We start from the raw sequence: 27,239 nt of genomic DNA on the forward strand, positions 1-27,239 counted from the left end.
GGGGTTTCACCGTGTTAGCCAGGATGGTCTCGATCTCCTGACCTCGTGATCCGCCCGTCTCGGCCTCCCAAAGTGCTGGGATTACAGGCTTGAGCCACCGCGCCCGGCCAGCTTCTAAAATTTTATTGGTATCTTTTATCCGGTGTGGTCTTCTCTTGAGTTTTCTTGGTCCTTGTGGTTTTATGGATTTTACTACTTATTTCTCCTAACTAACTGTAATTTTGTACCTGTTGACCAACCTCTCCCTATCTGCCTCTCCCTTACTCCTCCTAGCCTCTGGTAACCACTATTCTACTATTTCTGGATCAACCTTTTTAGATTCCATATATAAGTGAGATTGTGCAGTATTCATATTTCTGTGGTTGGCTTATTTCACTTAACATAATGTCTTTGAGGTTCATCCATGTTGCTGCAAATGACAGGATTTCATTCTTTCTTATGGCTGAATAGTATTCCACTACATATATATGCCACATTTTCTCCATCCCTTTGTCCATTGATGGACACTTGGATTCCACATCTTGGCTATTGTGAAAAGTGCTGCATCAAACATGGGGGTGCAGATATCTCTTACACATAATGATTTCCTTCACCTTGCATAAATTCCAAGTAGTGAGATTGCTAGATCATATGGTAGTGCTATTTTTATTACCATTTTTTTGAGACAGAGTCTTGCTCTGTCACCCAGGCTGGAGTGTGGTGACACGATCATAGCTCACTGCAGCCTCAACCTCCCAGACTCAAGCAATCCTCCTGCCTTAGCCTCTTGCATAGCTGGGACTATAAGAATAAGTCACCATGCCCGGCTAATTTTTTAATTATTTATAGTGGAGATGAGGTCTCACCTTGTTGCCCAGGCTGATCTCAAGTCCTGAGCTCAGGCAATCCCCCTGCCTTGGCCTCCTAAAGTGCTGGGATTACAGGCATAAGCCACCATGCCCAGCCCTATATTTAATATTTTAAAATATGCAATATACCCAGGTAACAAACCTGCACATGTACCCCCTGAATCTAAAATGAAAGCTGACATTCCTTAAAAAAAAAGTGGGCAAACAATCTGAATAAACATTTCTCAAAAGAAGACACAGAAGGCCAGGTGCAGTGGCTCACGCCTGTAATCCCAGCACTTTGTGAGGCCAAGGCGGGTGGATCACCTGAGGTCAGGAGTTCGAGAACAGCCTGGCCAACATGGCAAAACCCCTTCTCTACTAAAAATACAAAGAAATTAGCCAGACATGGTGGCATGCACCTGTAGTCCCAGCTACTTGGGAGGATGAGGCAAGAGAATTGCTTGAACCCAGGTGGCGGAGGTTGGCAGTGAGCTGACATCATACCACTGCACTCCAGCGTGGGCAACAGAGCAAGACTCCATCTCTAAAAAAAAAAAAAAAAAAAAGGCACAGAACTGGCCAACAAGTATATATTTTAAAATGCTCAACATCACTAATCATTAGGGAAATGCAAATGAAAACCATACAAAGATATCACCTTACCCCAGTTAGAATGACTGCTACTAAAAAGACAAAAAATAACAAATACTGGCAAGGGTGTGGAGAAAGAGGAACTCATATGCTTGATGGGAATATAAATTAGTACAGCCATTATGGACAACAGTATGACCATAAATATACTGACAACAGTATATTTAATATTGGCTTTCTAATAGTAGCCATTCTAACTGGTGTGAGATGGTATCTTACTGTGGTTTTGATTTCATTTTTCTGATGATTAGTAATGTGGAACACTTTTTTTTTTTTTTTTTTTTTTTTTTTGAGGACGGAGTCTCGCTCTGTCGCCCGGGCTGGAGTGCAGTGGCGGATCATCAGCTCACTTGCAAAGCTCCGCCTCCCGGGTTTAGCCATTCTCCGCCTCAGCTCCCGAGTAGCTGGACTACAGGTGCCCGCCACCTCGCCCGCTAGCTTTTTGTATTTTTAGTAGAGAGTGGTTTCACCGGTTAGCCAGGATAGTCTCGATCTCCTGACCTCCTGATCCCGCCCGTCTCAGCCTCCCAAAGTGCATGGGATTACCGGCTTGGCCACCGCGCCGGAGAGCACTTTTTCATATGTTTGTTGACCACTTGTATGTCTTCTTTTGAGAAGCGTCTGTTCATGTCTTTTGCCCATTTTTAAATGGGATTATTTGTTTTTTGCTTGTTCAATTTTTTAAGTTCCTTATAGAGTCTGGATGTTACTTTGTCAAATGTGTAGCTTGCAAATATTTTCTCCCATTCTGCAGGTTTTCTGTTTACTCTGTTGACATTTTCTTTTGATGTGCAGAAGCTCTTTAGTTTAATTAGGTCCTACATGTCAATTTTTTGTTTCATTGCAATTGCTTTTGAGGACTTAGTCATAAATTATTTTCAAGGACTGACGTCCAGAATGGTGTTTCCTAGGTTTTCTTCTTGGATTCTTATAGTTTGAGATTTTACATTGAAATCTCTAATCCGTCTTGAGTTAATTTTTGTATATGGTAAAAGGTAAGGATCCAGTTTTACTTTTCTGCATACAGCTAGCCAGTTATCCCAGCACCATTTATTGAATAAGAAGTCCTTCCCCCATTGCGTATTCTTGTCAACTTTTTTGATGATTAGATGGCTGTAGGTGTATGGTTTTATTTCTGTGTTATCTTTTCTGTTCCATTGGTCTACATGTCTGTTTTTGTACCAGTACCATGCTGTTTTAGTTATTGTATATTGATAGTATAGTTTGGGATCAGATAATGTGATGACTCTGGCTTTGTTCTATTTTCTTAGGATTGCTTTAGTTATTCAGGCTCTTTTTTGGTCTCTTATGAATTTTAGAATAGTTGCTTTCCAGTTCATGACATTGGTAGTTTGACAGGAATAATGTTGAATTGGTAGATTAAGCAGTATGTTCATTTTAATGGTATCAATTTTTCCAATCCATGAGCATGGAATGTTTTTCCATTTTTTGTGTGTGTCATTTGTGATTTCTTTCAGCAGTGTTTTGTAGTTTTCCTTGTAGAGATCTTTCACCTTCTCGGATAGATGTATTCCTAGGTATTTTATTTATCTATTTATTTGACTAGTGTAAATGGGATTGTGTTCTTGATTTGGCTCTTGGCTTGAATGTTATTGGTGTGTAGAAATGTTACTAATTTTTGTACATTTATTATTATTATTATTGGTACCAAATTTCTTTATTTGAAGGAATGGTACAAATCAAAGAACTTAAGTGAATGTTTTGGTACAACTGATAGAAAAGGGAAAGGAAACCCCAACATGTATGGACTGCCTTGGTCACCAGGGAAGTCACTCCATGGATATGGGGAAATTAGCTTAAGCCTTAGCTTTCATTATCACTGTCTCCCAGGGTATGCTTGTCAAAGAGATGCTCTGCCAAGCCAGATTCGGGTGCTCCCATCTTGTGCAAGTTGGTCACGTGGTCACCCAATTCTTTGATGGATTTCACCTGCTCATTCAGGTGATGTGTCTCAATGAAGTCACACAAATGGGGATCATTTTTGTTAGTGGCCAGTTTGTGCAGTCCCAGTAGTCACTGATTCACATTTATTCTTTCCAAATGTAATGCCCACTCCATTGCATTTAGCCCGTGTAGGATATGTAGAGCTCCAGGTTGATCTGGAGGTTGATGGCAACCTCTGAGTCCTGGTGGTAGTTCTGGCGCACCTGCGAGGGGGATGTGGTAGTCATGGCGGTGGCGGTGGCGGTGGCTACGCGGCGCTGGAGCGGCGGCGGATGCCTTGCAACGGTCCCAGGGTGCGGTGAGGAGGTGGCGGAGTGCTGGTTATGGGTGGCTGGCGGGGGTCGGGGGGACGAGCGCAGGGTTCTGTCCAAGCACTGTTGAAGCAGGAAACCTTGGCGACTCTCGGTGAAGAACGTCTGCCCTACATTTATTTTGTATCCTGAAAATTTACTAGTGTTGTTATCATTTCCAGGAGATGTTTGGCAGAATATTCAGGGTTTTCTAGTATAGACTTATATTGTCAGCAAAGAGAGATAGCTTGACTTCTTTTCCTATTTGGATGCATTTTATTTCTTTCTCTTGCTTCATTGCTCTAGCTACCAATTCTAGTACTAGGTTGAATAGGAGTGATGACAGTGGTCATCCTTGTCTTGTTCCAGTTCTCAAGAGCAATGCTTCTGGTTTTACCTGTTCAGTTTGAACAGGCTGTGGGTTTGTCACAGGTGGCTCTTATTATTTTCAGGTGTGTTCCTTTGATGCCTAGTTTCTTAAGGGTTTTTATCAAGAAAGGATGTTGGATTTTATTTAAAGCTTTTTCCACATCTATTGAGATGATCATAAGGTTTTGTTTTACTTTCGTTTATGTGGTAATCACATTTATTGATTTGTGTATGTCGAACCAACCTTATATCCCAGGAATGATGCCTACTTAAGAGTGGTGAATTAACTTTTTGATGCACTGTTTGATTTGAACTGATAGTATTTTGTTGAGGATTTTTGCATCTATGTTCATCAGGGATATTGGCCTGTAGTTTTCTTTTTTAATTGTGTCTTTGCCAAGTTTTGGTATCAGAGTGATGCTGGCTTTGTGGAATGAGCTAGAGAGGAGTCCTTCCCTTCTCAATTTTTTGGAATAGTTTCAGTAGAATTGGTAGCACTTCTTTGCATGTCTGGTAGAATTTGGCTATGAATCCATCTGGTCTGGGTGTTTTTAGTTGGTAGTTTTTGTTGTTGTTGTTGTTGTTGCTGTTTGTTTTTGAGACAGGGTCTCTCTCTGTCACTCAGGTGCAGTGATGCAATCACAGCACATTGCAGCCGCCATCTCTCGGGCTCAAGCAATCCTCCTGCTTCAGACTCCTGAGTAGCTGGGACTACTGGCACGTGTCACAACACTTGGCTAATTCTTTTTATTTTTAATATATATAAGGTCTTGTGTTGTTGCCCAGGCTGATCTGGAACTCTGAGATCAAGCAGTCCTCCTGCCTTGGCCTTTCAAAGTGGTGTGATTACAAGCATGAGCCACTGTGCCCAGCAGATTTTTTATTATTGGTCCAATTTTAGAACACGATATTAGTCTGTTTAGGGTTTCAATTACTTTCTGGTTCAACCTTAGGAGAGTGTGTGTTTCTAAGAATGCATCCTTTTCCTTCAGATTTTCTAGTTTGTGTACGTAGAGGTGTTCATAATAGTCTCTGAGGATCTTTTGTATTTCTGTGGTGTCAGTTGTAATGTAACCTTTGTTGTTTCTGATTGTGCTTGTTTGGATTTTCTCTGTTTTCTTTTCTTTGTTAATTTTGCTTTCAGTCTGTCAATCTTGTTTATCCTTTCAAAGAAAAAACTTTTAGTTTCATTGATTCTTTGTATGGATTTTTGGGTCTCAATTTTGTTTAGTTCCTCTTTGACTTTAGTGATTTCTTCTGCTAGCTTTGGGGTTTTTCTTGTTTTTCTAGTTTCTCTAGGTGTAAAGGTTAGATCACTGAGATATTTCTAACTTCACGAGGTAAATGTTTAGTACCATAAATTTTCCTCTTAACATTGGTTTTGCCGTATCCCAGAAATTTTGGTATGTTGTATTTCTTTTCCATTAATTTCAAAGAATTTTTAAAATTTCTGCCTTAATTTCATTGTTTACCCAAAGTCATTCAGGAGCAAGTTGTTTAATTTTCATGTAATTGTGTGGTTTTGAGAGATCTTCTTGATATTTACTACTATTTTTATTCCACTATGGTCTGAGAGTATGGTTCATACAATTTCAATTTTTTTGAATTTATTGAGACTTGCTCTGTGGCCAAGCATGTGTTCAATCTTGCAATATTTTGCATGAGCAGATGAGAAGAATGTATATTCTGTGGTTGATGGGTGGAATATTCTGTAGCTGTCTCTTAGGTCCAATTCATCAAATGTCCAATTTAATTCTAGAATTCCTATGTCAGTTTTCTGCATGAATGATCTGTCTAACGTTGTCAGTGGGGTGTTTTCAAGTCCCCCACTATTATTGTATGACTGTCTAAGTCTTCCTATAGGTCTAGAGTACTTGTTTTATTTATCTGGGTGCTCCAATGTTGGGTGCATATATATTTAGGATAGTTAAATCTTCTTATTTAATTGAACCTTTTATCATTATGTAATGCTCTACTTTGTCCTTTCTTTTTCTATTGTTGGCTTAAAGTCTGTTTTATCTGATATAAGAATCATGACCCTTGCTCTTTGTTTTTTTCGATTTGCGATATTTCTCTAGCCCTTTACTTTGAGCCTATGGGTGTCATTACATATGAGGTCTACTTGTTTTTTTTTAATCCAACATACCACTCTGTGCCTTTTAAGTGCAGTGTTTAGATTATTAACATTCAAAGTTAATACTGATATGTGAAGTTTTGATCCTATTGTAAAGTTGTTAGCTGGCTGCTTTGTAGTTTCTATCATGTGGTTATTTTACAGTATCTGTGGAAAATGTACATAAGTGTGTTTTTGTGGTAGTGGGTATCATTATTTTGTTTACATGCTTAGAACTCCCTTAAGAAACTCTTGTAAGGCTGGTCTAGTAATAACTCATTCTCTTAGCACTTGCTTGTCTGGAAAATATTTTGTTTCTCCTTCACTGATGAAGCTTAGTTCGTCAGGATATGTATGTCTTGGTTGGAATTTCTTCTCTTTAAGAATGCTGAAAATAGGCCCCTAACATCTCCTGCCTTGCAAGGTTTCTGTTGAGAAGTCCACTGTTCACCTGATGGGGTTCCCTTTGAAATTTTTCTCTATTGGCTTTTAAGATTTTTTTCTTGCCAGGTGCAGTGGCTCATGCCTATAATCCCAGTACTTTGAGAGGCCAAGGTAGTGGATCACTTGAGCCCAGGAGTTCAAGATCAGCCTGGACAACATGGCAAAACCCCATCTCTCCAAAAAATAGAAAAATTGGCCAGGCATTGTGGTGCATGCCTGTAGTCTCAGTTACTTGGGAGGCTGAGGTGGAAGGATTACCCAAGCTCGGGAGGTGGAGGCTGCAGTGAGCAGTGATGGCACCACTACACTCCAACCTGGGCAACAGAGACCCTGAGACCCTGTCTCAAAAAAAAAAAAAAAAAAAGATTTTTTTCTTTAGCATTGACCCTGGAGGGTCTGGTGACTGCATGTCTTGGTGATGTTCATTTTGTATAGGATGTAACAGGTGTTCTCTGGATTTCTTTTTCTTTTTCATGTGGGTATGATTTTTTTTCTTTCCCTAAAATGTTTTTTCTTTTTCCTTCCCTTTTCTCCCTGTGGCTGTAGTGAATACTGGGTAGGGTCTTTTGGCTTCATTTCTATAGGTCTATGCACTTCTGTTGGCAGGTTTCATATTGGGCTGTGCAGTTTGACCTACAGGCCAGTACATGGCACTTATAGGTAAGAGCTGGCTGCAACCAAAGTGGCTGAGTATGGACTTGATCCTTGTTTTACTGAGAGAAGTTCTCTGTGGTCTCAGTCAATGGGCTGATTGGTAGAGTGAGTACACAGTAGTCTGTGCTCTCTGCTTAGCTGCAGGGGAAGGAGGGACCAAAATGGGCAGGGCTGGATGGACAGGTCCACCTACAGGTCCCCTGATAGCAGGCACAAGCATCAGTACTGAGGGGGAATCCAGTGGGTGGCCACCAAGTGCCCAGAGGTGTGCCTAGATATGGAGCTGGGAAATCTCCTTGGCCCCAAGCTCTCTGCACAGGCATGAGGGAGGTGTCCTAAACTAATCCAGGAGAGTGAGTGCAATAGATGCCTGGAGATCTGCTTGAATGTGGAGCAGTAAGGATCCCCCTGCACCTGGTTCTCTGCACAAGAAGGGTGGGGCAGCTCAGGCTGCTGAATCAGCTTAGCAAGTGCTCCAAATGCCTGGAGATCTGCCTGGGCATGAAGCGGAGATGGCCTTCATGCCATCACTGTGCAGAATCTCCGTGAATCTCTGTACAGAAAGGGTGGGGTGAATCAAGCTCCTGATCCACATGAGCAGGTGCTCTGAATACCTGGAGATCTGCCTGGGCATGGAGTGGAGAGAGTCCCATTGCACCAAGATTTATGCTCAAGAAGGGTACAGGGCAACTGAGGCTGCTGAACCAGGTGAGGGGGTGCTCCTAATACCTGGACACCTGCCTGGGTCCTGTGAGTGAAGCAGAGAGGAAACTGCTGCACCATGACTTCAGGGGAGTGGGCTGATGAACCCAGCAATTTTCTTGCCCATTTTTAAACAGAATTATTTGATTTTTTGCTATTGGGTTGTTGGAGTTCCCTATATTTTCTGGATATTAACCCCATGTCAGATGCAGAGTTTGCAAACATTTTCTCCATTTTGGAGGTTGTCCCTTCACTCTGTTGATTGTTTCCTTTGTTGTGTAGAAGCTTTTTGGTTTGATGTAATTCTACTTGTCTTTTTTTTTTTTTGCTTTTGGGGTCTTATTCAAAAAATCCTTTCCCAGACCAATGCCACGAAGCATTTCCCAATGTTTTCTTCTAGAAGTTCCACAGTTTCTGGTCTTAACGTTTGTCTTTAATCCATTTTCGATTGTTTTTCGGAGTCTAAAACACTGATTTTCATTCTTTACTAAAATGTCATTACTTACAAGAGTCAAGTTTTTGGCTGATGCTTTGTTTTTCTTAGGTGTACACATGATAAATACTGACTATTTAATACCTTTCTGTACAATAGATATATCACTTATTTTCTTTCACATCGTATTGTGTTGGTCAGTTGTAGTGCACAAGATATGTATTAAATGCTTAACACACACACATAGCACACACACACGTTTGCCATCCTGAATGTCTAGAATGGCATATTCATTCTGCCATTTTTCTTAGTTACCAGGCTTTATAAACATAGAAACAGCCCTGATTCTTAAAGAGTTAGGAACATTATTGCAAACAAAGTAAATAATCAGCATATAGTCTTCCCTTAGACCCCTTTCTTAATAGTATTATACAAGAGATTTCAACTTTCTGTTATCTTCCTAGTTCCAACTGTAGCTTTACAAGAAGGCCTGCTATGACCATGCCATTAACATTATAAGCCATTCCCTCTCCCTCAAAACGTAATCCTTTTTTGCAGCCTCTATTTTTTTCCAAAGCACCTTTCACCATCCAACATACTATATAATTTACTTAATTATCTTTTGTATGTTTTTTAACCATCCCCTCTTGCCACACACACACACAAACACACACACACACTCCATGAAAGCGTGAATCTTTGACTGTTTCGTCCATTGAGTTTCCTAGGTACTTAGAATAGCCCCTTTCACATAGTAGGGACTTTATAAATATTTACTAAATGAATAAATGGGCCGAGTGCGGTGGCTCACGCCTGTAATCCCAGCACACTTTGGGAGGCAGAGGTGGGCAGATCACGAGGTCAGGAAATCACGACCATCCTGGCTAACATGGTGAAACCTCGTCTCTACTAAAAATACAAAAAATTAGCCAGGCGTGGTGGTGGGCGCCTGTAGTCCCAGCTACTCAGGAGGCTGAGGCAGGAGAATGGCATGAATCTAGGAGGCAGAGCTTGCAGTGAGCCGAGATCGTGCCACTGCACTGCAGCGTGGGAGACAGAGTGAGTATCTGTCTCAATAAATAAATGAATAAATAAAATGAATAAATGCAGAAATGAACACTGCAGTGACAGTAGGCAGTTCCTGACTTCTGCTGCCACAAGTCCAGTCAATTGCCAACTTTACTACTTCGTTTCTAGGGTTAAATTCTAGTGTGTGTGTATGTGGTGGGGACATGTGGAGACAGACGATATTAAATACATAGTAGATTACACAGATTTGCAAGTGCCAAAAAGGAAACAAAACAGGGGAAGATAATATAAACTGGGAGATGAAAGGTTGAAATTTTAGATGGGAGGAAGATCAGGGAAAAGTTGAATTAGCAGTGAAGATCTGAAAGAAGTGGGGGTTCAAGGCCTATGGATAACTGGAGGAAGAACATTCTGGGCAGAGGGGATGGAAAGCACAAAGACACTGAAGATAAGATCATGCCTGATGTCTTTGGAGGGAAAGTAAGTGGTCCAGTTGTCTGGATCACAGAGAAGGAGAGGATGAGGAGTAGAAAACAAGGCCAGAGAATTAAGTGGCGGGGAGGTGGCCAGATCATGTAAGGAACCAAAGATCATAAAAGGACTTTAATTTCTATACTGAGTGAGGTACGAATTCGCTGGAGAGTTTTAAGCACAGGAGGACATGAACTGGTTTACATTTAACGGAATCATTCTCACTGCTGTGTTGAGAATAGACCTCATAGAAACAAGGACAGAAGTAGTGATGCAAGTTACAATGCCACCTTAATTATACAGATGAGAGGTAATGGTGGCTAGGACCAGAGTAGCAACAGTAGGGGTGGTAAAAGGGATTGAGTTTCAGAAATATTTTGAAGGCAAAGCTAGTGGGATTTGCTAATGGACTGAGTGTGGGGTGTAAAATAAATACAGAAATAGAAGACAACATGAAGATAACATCATAGTTTCTGGCTTAAGGAATTTGAACAATGAAATTAACATTAGCTAGGATGAGGAAGAAAGAAACAGGTTGAGGGAGGTGAGGAATGTGGTTTGAAACATGTTAGCCTATCAGTCATGTCAAGCATGCAGTTAGACAATGAGTTAAAGAGGCCCAGGCAGGAGATAGAAATCTGACAATCATAGCTCATTGATTTTTTTTTTTTTTTGACAGAGTCTCGCTATGTCGTTCAGGCTGGAGTGCAGTCATGTAATCTCAGCTCACTACAACCTCCATCTCCCGGGTTCAAGCAATTCTTGTGCCTCAGCCTCCCAGGTAGCTGGGACCATAGGCGTGCAATACCATGCCTGGTTAATTTTTGTATTTTGAGTAAAGATGGAGTTTCGTCACGTTGCCCAGGTTGGTCTCAAACTCCTGGTCTCAAGTGATCCACCTGCTTTGGCCTCCCAAAGTGCTGGATTACAGGTGTGAGCCACTGCGCCCAGCCTCATTGATGGATATTTACACCATATTATTGGAGTCGGTCATCTAGAGAATGAACGCAGATAGAAAAGAAAAAAGTCCAAGTACGGAGCCAGGGGAATCATAAAATACTTAGAGGATGAGATAATGAATCAGCTAAATGGAATAAGATGGAAAGACCAACAATATGGGAGGAAAGCTGGTGAATTTGGTATCCTGGAAAGCAGGTAAAGAACCTTTTTCAAGGACAGAGAGTTGTCCAAATGTGTCAAAATGCTGGTAACAGGACACTTAAGATGACAATTGATAAATGACTACTGAGGTTAGCAATGCAGAATATCATGATTGAACTGTGTCCCCCAAAAAAATGTCTCAGAAGACTAACCCCTACTACCTCAGAATGTGATCTTATTTGGACATAGGGTTTTTACAGATGTAATTGAGTTGAAATGAGGTCATTAGTGTGGGCCCTAATATAATATGACTGGTGTTCTTATACAAAGGGAGAGGTTTAGATACAGAGAGAGAAGCACACAAGGAGAACATCCTGTGGAGATTGGGGTTATGCTGATTTATTCAAGGAACAATCAGAAGCTAGGAGAGAAGCCTGAACAGATTCTTCCTAGCACCTGCAGGGGAGTATGGCCCTTCTGACACCTTGATTTTATAATTCCAACCTCCACACTGGTGAGAGAATAAATTTCTGTGGTTTAAGCCACCTAGTTTTTGGTACTTTGTCACTGCAGCCCTAGCAAGCTAACACATGGAGATGACTGATGATCATGAGAAGAGAAATTACAATGAAATTAAAGGATCTAATTGGAGTGGGATCCAGAAAGAATAACGGAGGAAACTGAATAGAGTGTGTATAGTCAAGACTTTTAAGGAGTTTTTCCATAAGAGGAAGAAGAAAAACAGAAGGTAGAGAAGCAAATGGTCTGAAAGCGAGGTTTTTTTTTTAATGGGAGAAATAATAGTATGTTTGATACTAATGGGAATGATTCATTAGAGAAGGAAAATCTGATCTTGCAGGAGACGGGGCAGAATCTCTGGAGCAATGTACCTGATTACAGAAAAGGGGATGGGATCTGGGGCACTGAAGGAGATTGAGACTCACAAGGATAGGTTATTCACGAATAATAGGAAGTAAAGGGGGATAGAAGCACAGGTGCAGGGAGATGGCAGTGGCTTCATATCCTCCCACTTCTCAGCGAAGTAAGAAGTAAAGCCATCAACTGAGAGTTAAGAAGACTGGGAATTGGCAGAAAGAGAAGAAAATGAAATGGCAATTTGGAGCCTGGGAAAGAGAAGAAACTGGTCATAGTAAGTGATTATTTTCATATGCTATTGAAGCTGATTGGTACTCTTTATTTAAAATTTTCTCTTCTATATTTATAATGAAATTTAGCCTACAGTTTTTTGGGGAATGGATTATGTGTCAGGTGTCAATAAAAATATATAACAGCAGTAATAACTACCATTACTGAGTTCTTCTCTTGTGCCAGGTACTGGGTAAAGCATTTCTACTAATTCGCTCATTCAATTCTCATAGCCACAAGGAAGTCATATATTGCCTTCCTCTGCTTTTTGGATGAGGAAATTGCAGTGGGGGATAAGGGCACAGTGAAATAATATGGCCAAAGTTTTAAAGCAAAGTTGGGCTTCACTCCAAGGTCTATAGCTCCAAGATTAATGCTTTTAACTAGCAATTCATGCTAATTTTATAAACTAGCTTTTCATTCTATGCTAAGTTCTGGAAGAGATTATGTAAAAATGGGAATTATCTATTCTTTGGAAATCATAAAAAACTAGTCAAAAGAAAACATCAGTTTTAAAAACATAATATTTAAAATGAAGAAATAAGGCCAGGTACGGTGGCTCACACCTGTAATCCCAGCACTTTGGGAGGCCAAAGCAGAAGGATGGCTTGAGGCCAGGAGTTCGAAACCAGCCTGGGTAACACAGCGAGACCCCCATCTCTATGAAAAATTTTTAAAACTAGCCTGGTGTGGTGGTGGATGCCTATAGTCCTAGCTACTCAGGAGGCTGAGGCAGGAGGGTTGCTTAGGTTTAGGAGTTTGAGGTTGCAGTAAACTATGATCTCACCACTGCACTCCATCCTGGGCAACAGAGTGAGACCCTCTGTAAAACAAACAAACAAATTAAAAAAAAGGAAGTGAAGAAATAAAGAGGTAATGGCTTGTTAATTGAATAACATCTTTCTTCTTACATGTGACTATTTCTACTTAAAAGTATGAAGACTTTAATTTAACAAATATTCTTAGGAAAGGATGTGAATCATTACTCTCAGCCACATTCATCACCATGTTCTATCTGTCTCTTATTATTACTATTCTGTCTCTAAATGCATTGTGAACCACTCTCTTTATTTTCATAAGCCATTGTTATAGCGTAGGCTACTATGTGAGACTGGACGATTGTATGGCCTTTCTGGTGGTTCTGCCTCACTTTCTTGTACCACTTGTACTCATTCTGTACACAGCAACTGGAAGGACTTATTTTAAAAATGTTCTGTGTATTTACTGTTTTACAACTGAGTGCTGCCAACATAGTATCCTAATTACAAAATATTCAGCTGTATAAAATAATGTATAGTGCTTAACTACAAATGGAAAGCATAATTTTGAAAAAATAAACACATGAACATCACATAGGATCCTACAAAAGGCATTAAGCCAAGTAGTTTTAATTTGCTTATGCTTCTTTCTCCTTTTTTCATTTTTTTTCCAGACACTGGAGTATTTTGTGGTGAGTTTTCTTCTTTATATTTTTCCCGTGGAATGCTATTATTTTCCCAAGTCACTCTTCCCAACAGAAAAAAATGAAGATGTACTCTATAGACTCTAATTCCAGTGATTTCATGAAGAATCACAGTAAGCTCCATTTTCTAGAGATTTCCCTAGCAGAGAGGGGTGACCTAAGCACATCATGGGCATCTTAACATGTTTGCTCTGTCTTAACAATCTTTTCTCTCTAGGGCTTAGCAGTGTGAGTGGTGTATATTAAATGCTCAATAAATGTCTCTTAAACACTATTAAATGAATACAATATTTAGTATTTTGTAGGAGAATCTAAAATTTTTTGAGCCATAAGCTAGATCTTTCAATAGAGTGCTTCTGTGTTTAAATTATATAATCAGTGATTTTTTCTAAAACTGTGAGTTTTGAGTTCCCAGAGGTATGGATTTTCTTTTTTATTCTTGACAGCTAATTTGCAATACTTTCCACTGATCATATACTTTCCCTTTTATCTAAAATGTCAATTTTTTCAACGTTTACCTTGAAGCATGACCAAAGACTGTCGAAGTCGGCCGTTCTCTTTCCGGGTGTTTGTTAGTTTTCTTTCAGGCTTTTATTTTGGCGCACAATTCTTCCTTTGACAATTCTGCTAAAGGCTCCTCATCCTCACTGGAGCTTTCACCAGGCAGAAAGGCATTTCCCGAATATGGGTCTCTCTAAAATAGAAGGCAGGCACAATAAAAGAAGCCTCATAGCATCTTTAGTGGTTTATCCCAGGTTAACCATTGCATGTTGTTGGGACTACAAATTTCTTGTTCTCACAGGCACTTCCTGCTGCGGATCTAGCTGAAGCTTTGTCCTCCAGCAGGCAGAGGAACTCAAAATAAGGGCAGAACAAAGTTTCATGTACATATGCCTCTTGAGAAACAGAAACCAGGATTCTGAATTTCTGCCTAACTTCAGTGAAAAAATGCAAAGTAGATAATTTAGCAAAACAGAATAAAATCAATAAGACCACCATTCAAATCTGCTCTTCTCTGATATACAGCCCGGATTTGAGCAGAATGCCTCACCATCTAAACCTTATTTCTTTCACCTGTGAATACACACAGACAAATGATTTAATAAATAGAAAAGCTTAACAAGATGGAAGGATGTACCAGAGTTAGTGCTTCTACTTGCCAGCTACAAACAATTCCAAATACAGTGTTTAAAAGGTTACTATTTATTAGGACAGGAGGTACCTGTGGAGGGGTGTAGGGTAGTAGCTGACAGGGGACATGAGGGAATCTTTGGGATGCTGGTGATGTTTTATTTTTTATATGGATGTGTTTGTGTGATAATCAAGCTATACAGTTTTTATACATGTACTCTTCTGTATATATGTTACACTTCCCTAAAATGTTTCTTTAAAATCTCCAGAAAGTGGCTGGGCATGGTGACTCACACCTGTAATCCCAGCACTTTGGGAGGCCAGGGAGGGTGATCGCTTGAGCCCAGGGGGTTAAGACCAGCCTGGGCAACGTGGTGAAACCCCGTCTCTACAAAAAAATATAAAAATTAGCCGGGCATGGTGGCACGTGTCTGTTGTCCAGCTATTCTGGAGATCACCAGATTAAAGGGAGGCTGAGGCTGCAGTGAGCTGAGATGGTGCCACTGCACTCCACCCTGGGTGACAGAGGGAGACTCTGTCTCAAAAACAAAGTAAAATTAAAAAAAAAAACCAAAACTCCAGAAAGTAAATTTTATAGATTCTCTTGACAGTTTTCAATCCCTAGAGCTTAAATATTCTGTATTTATATTTAAATCCTGAGAACAGATGTCATTGACACACAACAAAAGATTTGCAAGATCTTTATGAAGGAAGCAAAAAAAAAACTTGACTGAAAGCTACCAAAGATAATCTTCTAAATTAATGTAGAGAGACATCATGTTCAGAGATAAGAAGGCTTAATTAATTTATTTTTAAATGTGTGCAATTTGTTCAATTATCAATTTATTGTGTAACCATGATTATGGCTCATTATTTACAAGTAATATTGTTTTCATTAGATTGCAACACTATTAGTGAAAATGATAAAAGTTATTTGTTGATTGTCCACCAGGCATTTAGTGGTGATGTAGGTACTTTACCTGTACCTTCATATGAAATGCCTTTACAAATGAAGAGAATAGATTTGGAGAAACTGTCATTTATTAAAGGTCACGCATCTAGTAAATGTTGGAACTTGCAAGAGATCTCAAGATTGTCTGACTCCTGTAGAATCCTTAATTTTTTAAAAAAACTGATTATCCCAAAATTGAGCCATGGAATTAATATGGTTTAAATAAAAATCTAAAAAGACATTTTGGTAACCTACTAAATTGGTTCGGAAATTTATATGGAAGAACAAAAGGCCAAAAATATCCAAAGCAATGTTAAAGAACTATACGAAGCAGGGTGTTTCTTCAGAAATACAAAGGTTTATTAAAAATCTAGAAAACTGTAGGGTGCTGGTTCAGGGATAGACAACATGACCAAGAAATAGAAGACAGTGGCCTGAGGCTGGGCATGGTGGCTCATGCCTGTAATCCCAGCACTTTGGGAGGCTGAGGTAGGCAGATCTCTTGAGCCCAGAAGTTCAAGACCAGCCTGGGGAATGTGGCAAAACCCTGTTTCTACAAAAAATACAAAAATTATCCAGGCATGGTGGCGCACACCTGTAGTCCTGGTTACTTGGGAGTCTGAGATGGGAGGATTGCTTGAGCTTGGTAGATTGAGGCTGTGGTGAGCCATGATCACATCACAGCCTGGAAGATAGAGCGAGACCCTGTCTGACAAAAAAAAAAGAGAGTGGCCCGAAATAGATGCATGCAGATGAAGAACTTTGACATGATAGAGATGGCATGGCAGCTTACTGCAGAAATGGAATCTGTTCAATAAATAAAGCTTGAAAAAATTGGTTAACCATTTGGAAAAAAAAGTAAAGGAAATGGATCTGTTATCACACACGTGCACACACACAACTTCATATGGATTAAGAATTTAAACATCAAAAACAAAAGTTTAAGTTTTGTGAGAAAATATAAGTGCAGGTATTTTGAACTTGGGGCAGGAAAGAATTTCTTAGGCATAAAATCATTGATCATAATAAAAAAGGTTAATAAATTCAGCTAAATTAAAATTAAGAACTTTTCTTCATTAAGGCACATTAAAGAAAGTGAAAAGACACATCACAGCTGGTGGATATTTGCAATACTGTTAGGTGACAAATCAGTAAGGAAAAAGAAGCCAGCAATTAAATAGAAAAATAGGCAAATGGCATGAACAAACATTTTACAGAACAGAAAACCCATAGGGCTTATAAATATACAAAGGGATGCTCAACCTCATTAACAGGGAAAAGAAGATCAAGATGACAATGAGATATGATTTGGGGCAAAGATATGAATGAGCTTGACAAAAGCATGGAGTAGACATAGATCAATGGAATTTCCTCATATTGCTGGTGGAAATGTAAACTGGCAGAACTACTCTGGAAAACATTTAACATTATCTTGTAAATTTTAACATTCACCTACCCTCTGATCTTGCAATTGATTTCTAGGTCTATACATAAGAGAAATTTTCAATATTTGTAGTCCAAGACGTTCCATAATACTGTTGTTCATAATGGCGAAAACCCTGAAAACAGCCCAAATTCCCATTGATAGGACAATGGGTAAATGTGTAAGTTACAAGTTTGGATATTATACAGCGTTGATGGTGAATAAATTATAGCCAAAATGGATGAATTTTGGTAAAATGTTGAGTGAGAAATGAGTTCCAGAAGTAAACATAATATGGTATACTTTTTGCAAAGTTTAAGAACAGATAAAACTAATGATACATTATCTAGGTAAATATATGTCATATATGATATATAATCCATAATATATATTTATATAGAAATGTATGAGACTACATTATAGTTGTGTATATATATTTTTATAAAACTATTATTGTTATTATTTATTTATTTACTTTTTGAGATGGAATCTCACTCTGTCTCCCAGGATGGAGTGCAGAGGCGCGATCATGGTGCACTGCAACCTCCACCTCCTGGGTTCAAGTGATTCTCCTGTCTCAGCCTCCTCAATAGCTGGGATTTCAGGCATGTGTCACCATGCCCAGCTAATTTTTTTAATACACTTAGTAGAGACAAAGTTCTGCCATATTGCCCAGGCTGGTTTCAAACTCCTGACCTTAAGTGATCTGCCCACCTTGGCCTCCCAAAGTGGTGGGATTACAGGCATGAGCCACCATGCCCAGCCTATAAAACTATTAAAACACAAGTAAATTAAACAAAACTGAATATGATTACCTCTAGAATGAGGCAGGCAGGGAATGGGGTAGGTTAGGAGTCTATAGGAAGTTATAAGGTATAGTAATGTTTCAGGTCTTGGGATGGGCAGCAGCTTTATTGGAGCTCATTGTATTTTTAAAGTAAAACATAAAAGTTGACATGAGGCAATATATAGAGAACACTTGTCATATTGCATTGCACATAGTAAACATTCAATAATCATTTTTATCATGTTAGTATACAACATAAGTTCCCTTCTTTGTAATTCGTCTCCTTTCTCCACTTCCCTTCGTATTTCCCATTCACAACCTTCTGATTGAGACTATCCTATAAGGTCAATTTTGGGGCGTATTGGGGGGAGAGTGGATTCAATGGGAAAAAAAGTATTCATGGCCGGGTGCGGTGGCTAACGCCTGTAATCCCACCACTTTGGGAGACTGAGGCTGGTGGATCATGAGGTCAGGAAATCGAGACCATCCTGGCTAACACGGTGAAACCCTGTCTCAACTAAAAATACAAAAATTTAGCTGGGCATAATGGCATGCGCCTGTAGTCCCAGCTACCCAGGAGGCTGAGGCAGGAGAATCTCTTGAACCCAGGAGGCGGAGGTTGCAATGAGCTGAGATCGCACCACTGCACTCCAGTCTGGGCAACAGAACAAGACTCTGTCTCAGAAACAAACAAACAAACAAAAAATGGAAAAAAAGCATTCACATTTACCTTTTAGTTTAAAAAATAGTTTTAAAGGTCAATAGCAAGACAATTATTTGAAAACATATGCTTTTAAGTTGTACCATTCAAGCTGTGTTGAGATAAAAGGATTTTTTCAAACTACCAAACTGGCCTTTATACACACACACACACACACACACACACATATATATATATAGTATATATATCCACATCTGGAAAATTGGAATACAGAGTGGAATTTATAAGGATACAAACCTTGAAGTTTGTTGTATAAAATTTTAAAAAATTAACCTGAGAGTAGAAGAGGTAAAGGTATAACATAAAGAAAGCCTCTACTGCGCAGGAAAAGAAAAGACATTCTGGTGCATGGAGGAGGAGCCTGGGGAATAAGAACTTGATTGGCATGAAATCTGATTTAAATGTCTTTGCTTTTCCTGGCCCTGCACTTTAGGGGGAAAGGAGATGAATCTCAGGGGTGGGAGTATATGGTAGAGACATACAGATAAATGGGGGTAATCCCAGAACAGCAGGCTGGATCCTTGCTTAGTGCATTCTTAAGTTCCCTAAAGAGCCCTCATGTTCAGCATCAGGGTAACATGGTGTCTCTCTGAGCCATAGATTGGAAATGGCCAAATTGGTGTCCAGACAAATGGGCCAGAGACAACATCCAGATTTCCCAGAGCTCATGCAAAACAGCTGGAGAATCCAAATGGTGCTTGTGTCCTAGTTAGGGGATAGGTAAGTTCTGGAGGAACTAATGAAATATAAACAGCTGGCCGGGCGTGGTGGCTTATGCCTGTAATCCCAGTTCTTTGGGAGGTGGAGGTGGGCAGATCACTTGAGGTCAGGAGTTTAAGACCAGCCTGGCCAACATGGTGAAACCTCGTCTCTACTAAAAATACAAAAAAAAATTAGCCAAGAGTGGTGGCTTATGCCTGTAATCCCAGCTACTTGGGAAGCTGAGGCATGAGAATCATTTGAACCCAGGAGGTGGAGGTGGAGAGAGACTCTGCCACTGCACTCCAGCCTGGGCAATAGAGCGAGACTCCATCTCAAAAAAAAGAAAAGAAAAGAAAAGAAGAGAAACACAAACAGCTTCGTATCTAGACAGAGAGGCCACAAGTTGCCAGAACATTATAGAAGACGGCAGTGCGTGTCAGGATGGCAAAATTCAGCGGCAGCTACCAATAGAATCCCCAATGGACCTGTAAGGATTGGCTCAACAGTGACACCAAGGGACACCCTGAAACAAGGCAGGAAAGTTAAAACCTCAGTAAAAGATCAGATATTTTTTCCCAGAGGCTGAGTGTAAGACTTCGAAAAACTTGGTTCACTTCCCAGGAAAAGAAGTAAAAAGTGAAGAAGGGGAAGAATTTAGAGTTCACTGAAGCTCAAATCCTGAAGAGACTTAAATAACATTAGCGCAAAAAGACTGTTTTACACTAGAAAATGAATAAACAAGTTTAAGCTTTTTATTGTCTTATCAATCAAGAATGGAGAATTGAAAGCCAGATGAGATTGGCTATAGAAAATACAATTACATTTTTTATGATTTATAGCATTTACATTCAGCCTTTATTTTATTTATTTATTTATTTGTTTGTTTGTTTATTATTATTTTCTGGAAACAGGTCTTACTCTTTTGCTTGGGCTGGAGTGCAGTGACACAATTTTAGCTCACTGCAGCCTCAAACTCCTGGGTTCAAGCAGTCCTCCCGCCTCAGCCTCCCAAGTAGGTGGGATTATAGGTGCCAGGCACCATACCTGGTCCCAACCTATAAGTGCTAGGGTTATAAGATTATATTTTCTCCATTGAACAAAGAAATGAAAAGAATGAAATAAGAGGGAGAATCACTAATAAATTATGAAAGAAATCATGAAATTATGATTGAGCTAGATAATAAAGTTGAATCAAGGTAACAAAAACCAACCTGTCCTTTATCCATGTCACTATTTGCATTTTCTGAGTCCATTGTCTCTGTCCTTTTCCTCTTTCCTTTTCTAACAGCTTGTGTATCGGTAATTTCATCTGTCTGCAAGATCTTCTGCATTTTCTCAATTAGTTATCAAAGGTTTTCTGAAATCCTAGGAGTAGGGAATACCCATGAAGATGATGCTATTCTGGACGTAGCTCAAAAGTTAATGCCTTCCCTTAAAACAAAACAAAACAAAACATGACACATAACACATTCACAACTGTATGTTTCATAATGGTACTAGCCACTCAGATAAACCACTTTTATTAATGTTTCCTATTCTTTCTTCTACTGATGAATTTCATACACATTTTCATTTGATACAAAAGTCTTCCAATTTCATCATCATCACAAAGATTTTCGTATTTTCATGATGTGATATGCAGTGAGTTGTCATTTACAAAATCAAACATTGTAACACTTTTTCGTATTTATAAGTTTTTTTCTTGTCAAAGTTATATTATGAGGAGTCTAAAAAACTAGAAACATTACAAAGTTATAATAACAGTATCTCAGAGAACTGACCTTATATATCTTTAGGAAAAAGATGTTAATAATAGATATCACAAGAACCAAAGACTAAAATATTCCAGGGAAATCAATAAGAATTTCTTAAAAGGTTTTTTTTCCCCCTAAAAGTTCTTAAGTCTTGAAATGCAAGATTTTCCTTGGTGCAAACTGAAGAATTGTGCCATAAAAAATGGGGGAAAAAATCTCAAGGGCAATAGTACTTTCATAAAGATTTTAAGGAATAATCATTTATTCAAATCTGATAAAGTAGTTTGGGTGTGGCGGCTCACACCTGTAATCCCAGCACTTTGGTAGGCCGAGGTGGGAGGATTGCTTGATCCCAGGAGTTCAAGACCAGCCTGGGAAACATGACAAAACCCCATCGCTATAAAAAATACAAAAAAGTTGCTGGGTGTGGTGAATGATGTTAAATGATGAAATTTAACTTTTGTTATTTACAAATGATGCAGCATGTTAGGTCTTAGCATCCTTACTACTTGCATATATTGGCTTGTTTTCATGAAAAAGTATTTAATTATAAAAAATAAAACTTTATAGAAAGGACTGAGCTTAGATATCTTCAAGAAATGTGTTTACTGTTGAACAGAAAGTAACATATGCTCCTTACCAAATTACACTAAGTCACTATTTTAGAAAACATAATTCTTTGCCTATTTTAAGTGAAAGTCATTATGATCTACTCTAAGCATAAAATACTTGGATGGTCTTGCCAAAAATGCTTGCTGCAACTCTTCTTTGAAAAGTTACTTTAGCCTGGCTGGGCGCGGTGGCTCACGCCTGTAAACCCAGCACTTTGGGAGGCTGAGGCGGGTGGATCACAAGGTCAGGAGATTGAGACCTTCCTGGCTAACACGGTGAAACCCCATCTCTACTAAAAATACAAAAAATTAGCCGGGCACGGTGTCTGGTGCCTGTAGTCCCAGCTACTTGGGAGGCTGAGGCAGGAGAATGGCGTGAACCCAGGAGGCAGAGCTTGCAGTGAGCCGAGATCGTGCCACTGCACTCCAGCCTGGGCAACAGAGCGAGACTCCGTCTCAAAAAGAAAACAAAACAAAACAAAAAACAAAAACAAACAAACAAAAAACAAGAAAAAACTTACTTTAGCCTTTCAAACACATGAATAGTGCTTGAGATAACACAGGACTGTACTGTCAAATCTGACTCACAAATACCAGACAGCTTGCCCAGTATCAATCTTTACTAAGAATTTCAAAGATAGAAGCAATCAAGCCATGTGCAGTGGCTCACACCTGTAACCCTAGCACTTTGGGAGTCCCAGGCGGGCAGATTGCTTGAGCTCAGAAATTCAAGACCAACCTAGGCAACATGGTGAAACCCCATCTCTACTAAAATACAAAAAATTAGCAGGACTTGTTGGCTCACACTTGTAGTTCCAGCTACTCTGGAGGTTGAGGCATGAGAATTGCTTGAACCTGGGAGTCGGAGATTTTAGTGAGCTGAGATCATGCCACTGCACGCCAGCCCAGGAGACAGAGGGAGTCTCTGTCTCCAAAAAAGAAAAAAACAAAAGAACCCACAAAAGCAAGATAAAAAGCAATCAAGAGGCATAAGCAAAGTAGGAAGAGATCCAGGGAAGCCCTGCTGGCTTCCTAGCTCCTTCCTTCTCACATCATGCACTCTGTGGTCCAGAACAATAGGTGAGGCCTCTAAATTAATTTAAAGGGTTACCTCACACAGTGGAGAATGTTTAAGTTGTGATATATCTCCATTTTATATTTCAGAGCTGTGTAGCTTGTATGATATTCTCTAGGAAGTTATAAATCCAGATTCTAGGTATGTTTGCAATAAGCAATCCCTAAACAAGGATATACTGTTAACAGCATTCCATAGATACAAACTGTCCTCCTGGTAAATACATAAGTCTATTTGTGAGAACAGGGTTGACAAACTTTTTCTGCAAAGGGATAGACAGTAAATATTTTAGGCACTGTAAGCCAATAGGCCAAATGTAGGATATTATACAGGTATTTACATAGCAAGAGAGAAGACAAATTTTCACAAAATTCAAAATCTAATAACTGACTACAACTTTTTGTAAGCCAAGTTTACTAGTGAAAAGAATGGAATTAACAAAAACCATCTTGCTTAATTGGGGTTCAGAGTTAGTGTTCTCTATCATCAAAATCAGTTGCAAATGCTCATCTGACCTGTAATGAGATTTTACATATTTCCTCTTTAAAAATATCTTTCACATTGATAGGTACTGGCATATATTGGAATTAATCCATGAATTTATAATTTTCTTAATTGAGATAAAATTTACACAACATATAAATTCACCATTTTAACCATTTAAAAGTGTGTACATCCATTTAAAGTGTACAATGATTTTTAGTATGTTTATCATATTGCATAACCATCACCAAGAAACTCCATACATCCCCAAATGAGCTTATAATTTTAGTGGAGCATATTAATTTCTTAGAAGACTTTCATAGAATTTTATTAGATTCTTCTCTTGATATTTGCCTTTTGGCATGTCATACTTGAAAACTAATTATTCCCAATTAAAGGTTAGGTGGAAGCACCTCAAATTGCACAATAAAATGGATTTTGAAATATAGAAATTTATCTTGCATTTGCATTGAGATCTGAAAGGCAGTGCTGGAACTGTAATTTGAACTTGAAAATATATCTATTGCAAATCTGAGTGGGGATGAAGGTATCACATTTTAACTTTTGACAACAGGGGAAATATATAAAGCAAAGCAGTTTGACTTATGCATCATAAATTAGTTGTTGTTAAAATGACTTTACTTCAGTTTAAGTTTTGCTATAAGTGCTTGTCTTGTATATAATTTTGTCTTATAATGTCTTAATCAATTCAGTTAAGAAACATTATTAAGTTCACAGCAAAAGCTTATTTCAAAAGCCATTCAGTGCTCCATAGATGTATGGAACAACAGTTTCATTCACAAAAAATTTAGTCTTGGCCCCAGTGCAAATATTTGCAGTAAAACATTGCCACTGCTAAGCTATCAAAATGCTGGGTAATAATACGGCAAGTCAGAATATTCAACTTCTATTTGAAGTTCCATGAAAAAATTCATGGAACTGATGATAGCCAAGTCCACAAGAATGAATGTTCACTGTTGACATTGGTTCAATAATACATGATATTTTCAGAAATTGCCGAGGTGATCTTAAAATTTGTATGGAAATATAAGAGACTTAGAATGGCCAAAACAATCTTGAAGAAGAAGGGTAGTCAAATTTATCGAGGCAGAAATTAGATAAATGGTTTCTTAGGGGTGAGGAGTATGTTGGGGAGAGGAAATTGGTAGGTTTCTTTTAGAGGGAAAAATGTTTTAAAAATGGAATTGTGGCAATGGTTGCAAAATACTGTGGGTATAAAAAAAAAAACCTTCACATTTAATTGTATATTTTATTTTATTTTATTTCAGACAGGGTCTTGCTCTCTCACCCAGGCTGAAGCGCAGCGGCATGATCCTAAGTCACTGCAGTCTTGAACTCCTGGGCTCAAGGGATCTTCTTGCCTCAGCCTCCAGAGTAGCTGGTACTACAGGCATGCACCATGACACCTGATTAATTTTTAGTTGTTTTTTTTTTGTAGAGACAGGGTCTCAATATGTTGCCCAGGCTGATCTTGAACTCCTGGCCTCAGGTGATCCTTCTGCTTTGTCCCTCCAAAGCATTACGATTACAGGTATGAGCCACCATACTTGGCTGAATTGTACACCTTGTTTTGCTTTGGAGATAGGGTCTTGCTCTGTCACTCAGGCTGGACTGTAGTGGTGCAATCTTGTCTCACTTCAGCCTTGACTTCTGGGGCTCAAGCAATCCTCCTATCTTAGTTTCCCTAATTGCTGGGACTACAGGTGTGTGCCACTATGCCCAGCTGATTTTTTTATTTTTTGTAGAGATGGGGTCTCACTATATTGTCTAGGTTGATTTCAAACTCCTGGCTTCAAGTGACCTTCCTGCCTTGGACTTGCAAATGCTGGGATTACAGGCATGATCCATTGTGTCTGGCTGAATCATACACTTTAAATGGGTCAATTGCTTGGTTTGTGAATGTTATTTCAATAAAGCTATTTTTTAAAAATACACATAATGGTTCAAATATTTTCTGCAAAGCACCTGCTAATGACTAATAAAATGAACCACAGGCTTTTATCACTTTACATTTTCATAAGTTCTGTAAATTTGTCTAATTATTTTTCTGATCTACATAAATTTGTAACACATTTTAGTAGATTCCACCTCAGGTTGTACTCAATTAGTGTTTTCTCAGTTTCTTTGAAACTATTTTTGCCCACAGTTTTTTTCACAAAGGCTATTTATAGAGACTAATTTGTTAGTCCCTCTAAACTCAGCATTTGTTTCTCAAATAAAAAACAACTTAGCAGTAACCTGTTGACTCATTAAGAACCAATAAAAACTGATAGTCACTTGCTTGTTATTTAATTGATTATTGTGCTGTTCTCAATGTCCCCAACCCCTTGAGCAACTATCTTGGCTGAAAGGCTAAAAGTTGTAAACTACTGCAGTCAAGTATAATTCAATTATTATAATTTCACTATCTGTAAATGGTTTTCCTTCTTGGTTAACAAATGAGCCATAAGAAATTTATTTTGGTTGCACTAATTTTCATTTTTTAATTTTTGTGAAGAAATTCTGCTGTGAAATATGAGATATTCCATCTTAAATTTTCTAATTTTTCTCACTGCTATTTTCCTGTGAGTTGCAAATATTGTGATGAGTGCTTAGTTGGCTAATGTTAACATATACGATTTTCTTTCAGCACAACTATAATGTCATTGTATAATAAAAACAATCTGCCAGTTGCAGTGTGCATGCCTGTAATCCCAGTACTTTGGGAAGCTGAGGCAGGCGGATCACTTAAGGCCAGTAATTCAAGGCCAGCCTGGCTAACATGGTGAAACCCCATCTGTACTAAAAACACAAAAATTAGCTGGGTGTGGTGATGTGCACCTGTAATCCCAGCTACTCGGGAGGCTGAGGCAGGAGAATCGCTTGAACCCAGGAGGCAGAGGTTGCAGTGAGCCAAGATTGAGACAACACACTCCAGCCTTGGTGACACAGCAAGACTCTGTCTCAAACAAACAAACCCCACAATCCTTTGCCACCTAATTTTATAACAAAATAATCTACGCTCCACTCTGCCTTAAAAGCACTAATGCTAATTTTATCTTTTTTTCTTATTTGGCATGATTGGCATGCACTGATAATAAAAAATAAATTTAAAAATTGTTTCCAGGTAGTGTGTGGGTCTTGAGGCCAAGAATGGCCCCTGCTGTCACCAACATGGAGACTTTGTATTGTGTCCTGTTCTTAGTGCTTGAATGTCCCTGAATGTCCTAACCTGAAGCTGAAGAAGCCGCCCTGACTGCACATGGTATTGGCCATGACTGTGTATGCTCTGGTGGTGGTGTCTTACTTCCTTACCACTGGAGGAATAATTTATGATGTTATTGTTGAACCTGCAAGTGTTAGCTCTATGACTGATGAACACAGGCATTAGAGGCCAGTAGCTTTCTTGGCCTACAGAGTAAATGGACAATATATTATGAAAGGACTTGCATCCAGCTTCCTGCTTACAATGGGAGGTTTAGGTTTCGTAATCCTGGAACAATTGAATGCACCAAATCCCAAAACTCAATAGATTTCTTCTTCTATTCATTAAATTCATCTGTGTCCTATTGAGTTTTTTCATGGCTAGAAGGAAAAAACTTCATGAGAAGGAAATTGCTGGGCTATCTGATGGGTTAGAGTGCTTTTGAGAAGAAATCAGTGGATACTGGATTTGTGCCTGTCAATGAAGTTTTAAAGGCTGTACCAATCCTCTAATATGAAATGTGGAAAAGAATGGAGAGCAGCAGTAAAAGAAATACCTTGTGAAAAAACAGGAAGTATATTGAAGCTTGGACTAGAATTTCCTCTTGGTATCAAAGAGATAAGTTTATCACAGTATTTTTTTTTTCCTGCTGACCTATTGATATACCAACAATGTTGAGAGGCATTTTCTTCTTAGTTTTCCATTTTCTTTTTTTTTTTTTTTTTTTTTTTTTTT

General features: G+C 38.9%; 1 protein-coding gene and 1 pseudogene across 1 annotated transcript in view; one reads left to right on the forward strand and one right to left on the reverse strand.

Annotated features, from left to right (window-relative positions):
* LOC108542952 (BEN domain-containing protein 6-like) overlaps positions 1-27,239 on the reverse strand; it is a gene marked incomplete at its 3' end in the record, with an annotated part of 70,393 nt that overhangs the window by 17,064 nt on the left and 26,090 nt on the right. Inside the window, 4 exon segments of the mRNA XM_017893231.1 lie at positions 3,650-3,867; positions 14,179-14,246; positions 14,248-14,354; positions 20,588-20,807. Coding sequence (XP_017748720.1) covers positions 3,650-3,867; positions 14,179-14,246; positions 14,248-14,354; positions 20,588-20,707 — 513 coding nt within the window.
* LOC108542963 (oligosaccharyltransferase complex subunit OSTC pseudogene) lies at positions 26,450-26,938 on the forward strand (annotated as a pseudogene).

Source organism: Rhinopithecus bieti, unplaced genomic scaffold, assembly GCF_001698545.2.
Source record: "Rhinopithecus bieti isolate Rb0 unplaced genomic scaffold, ASM169854v2 scaffold_23303, whole genome shotgun sequence".
NCBI classification, from domain to species: domain Eukaryota; kingdom Metazoa; phylum Chordata; class Mammalia; order Primates; family Cercopithecidae; genus Rhinopithecus; species Rhinopithecus bieti.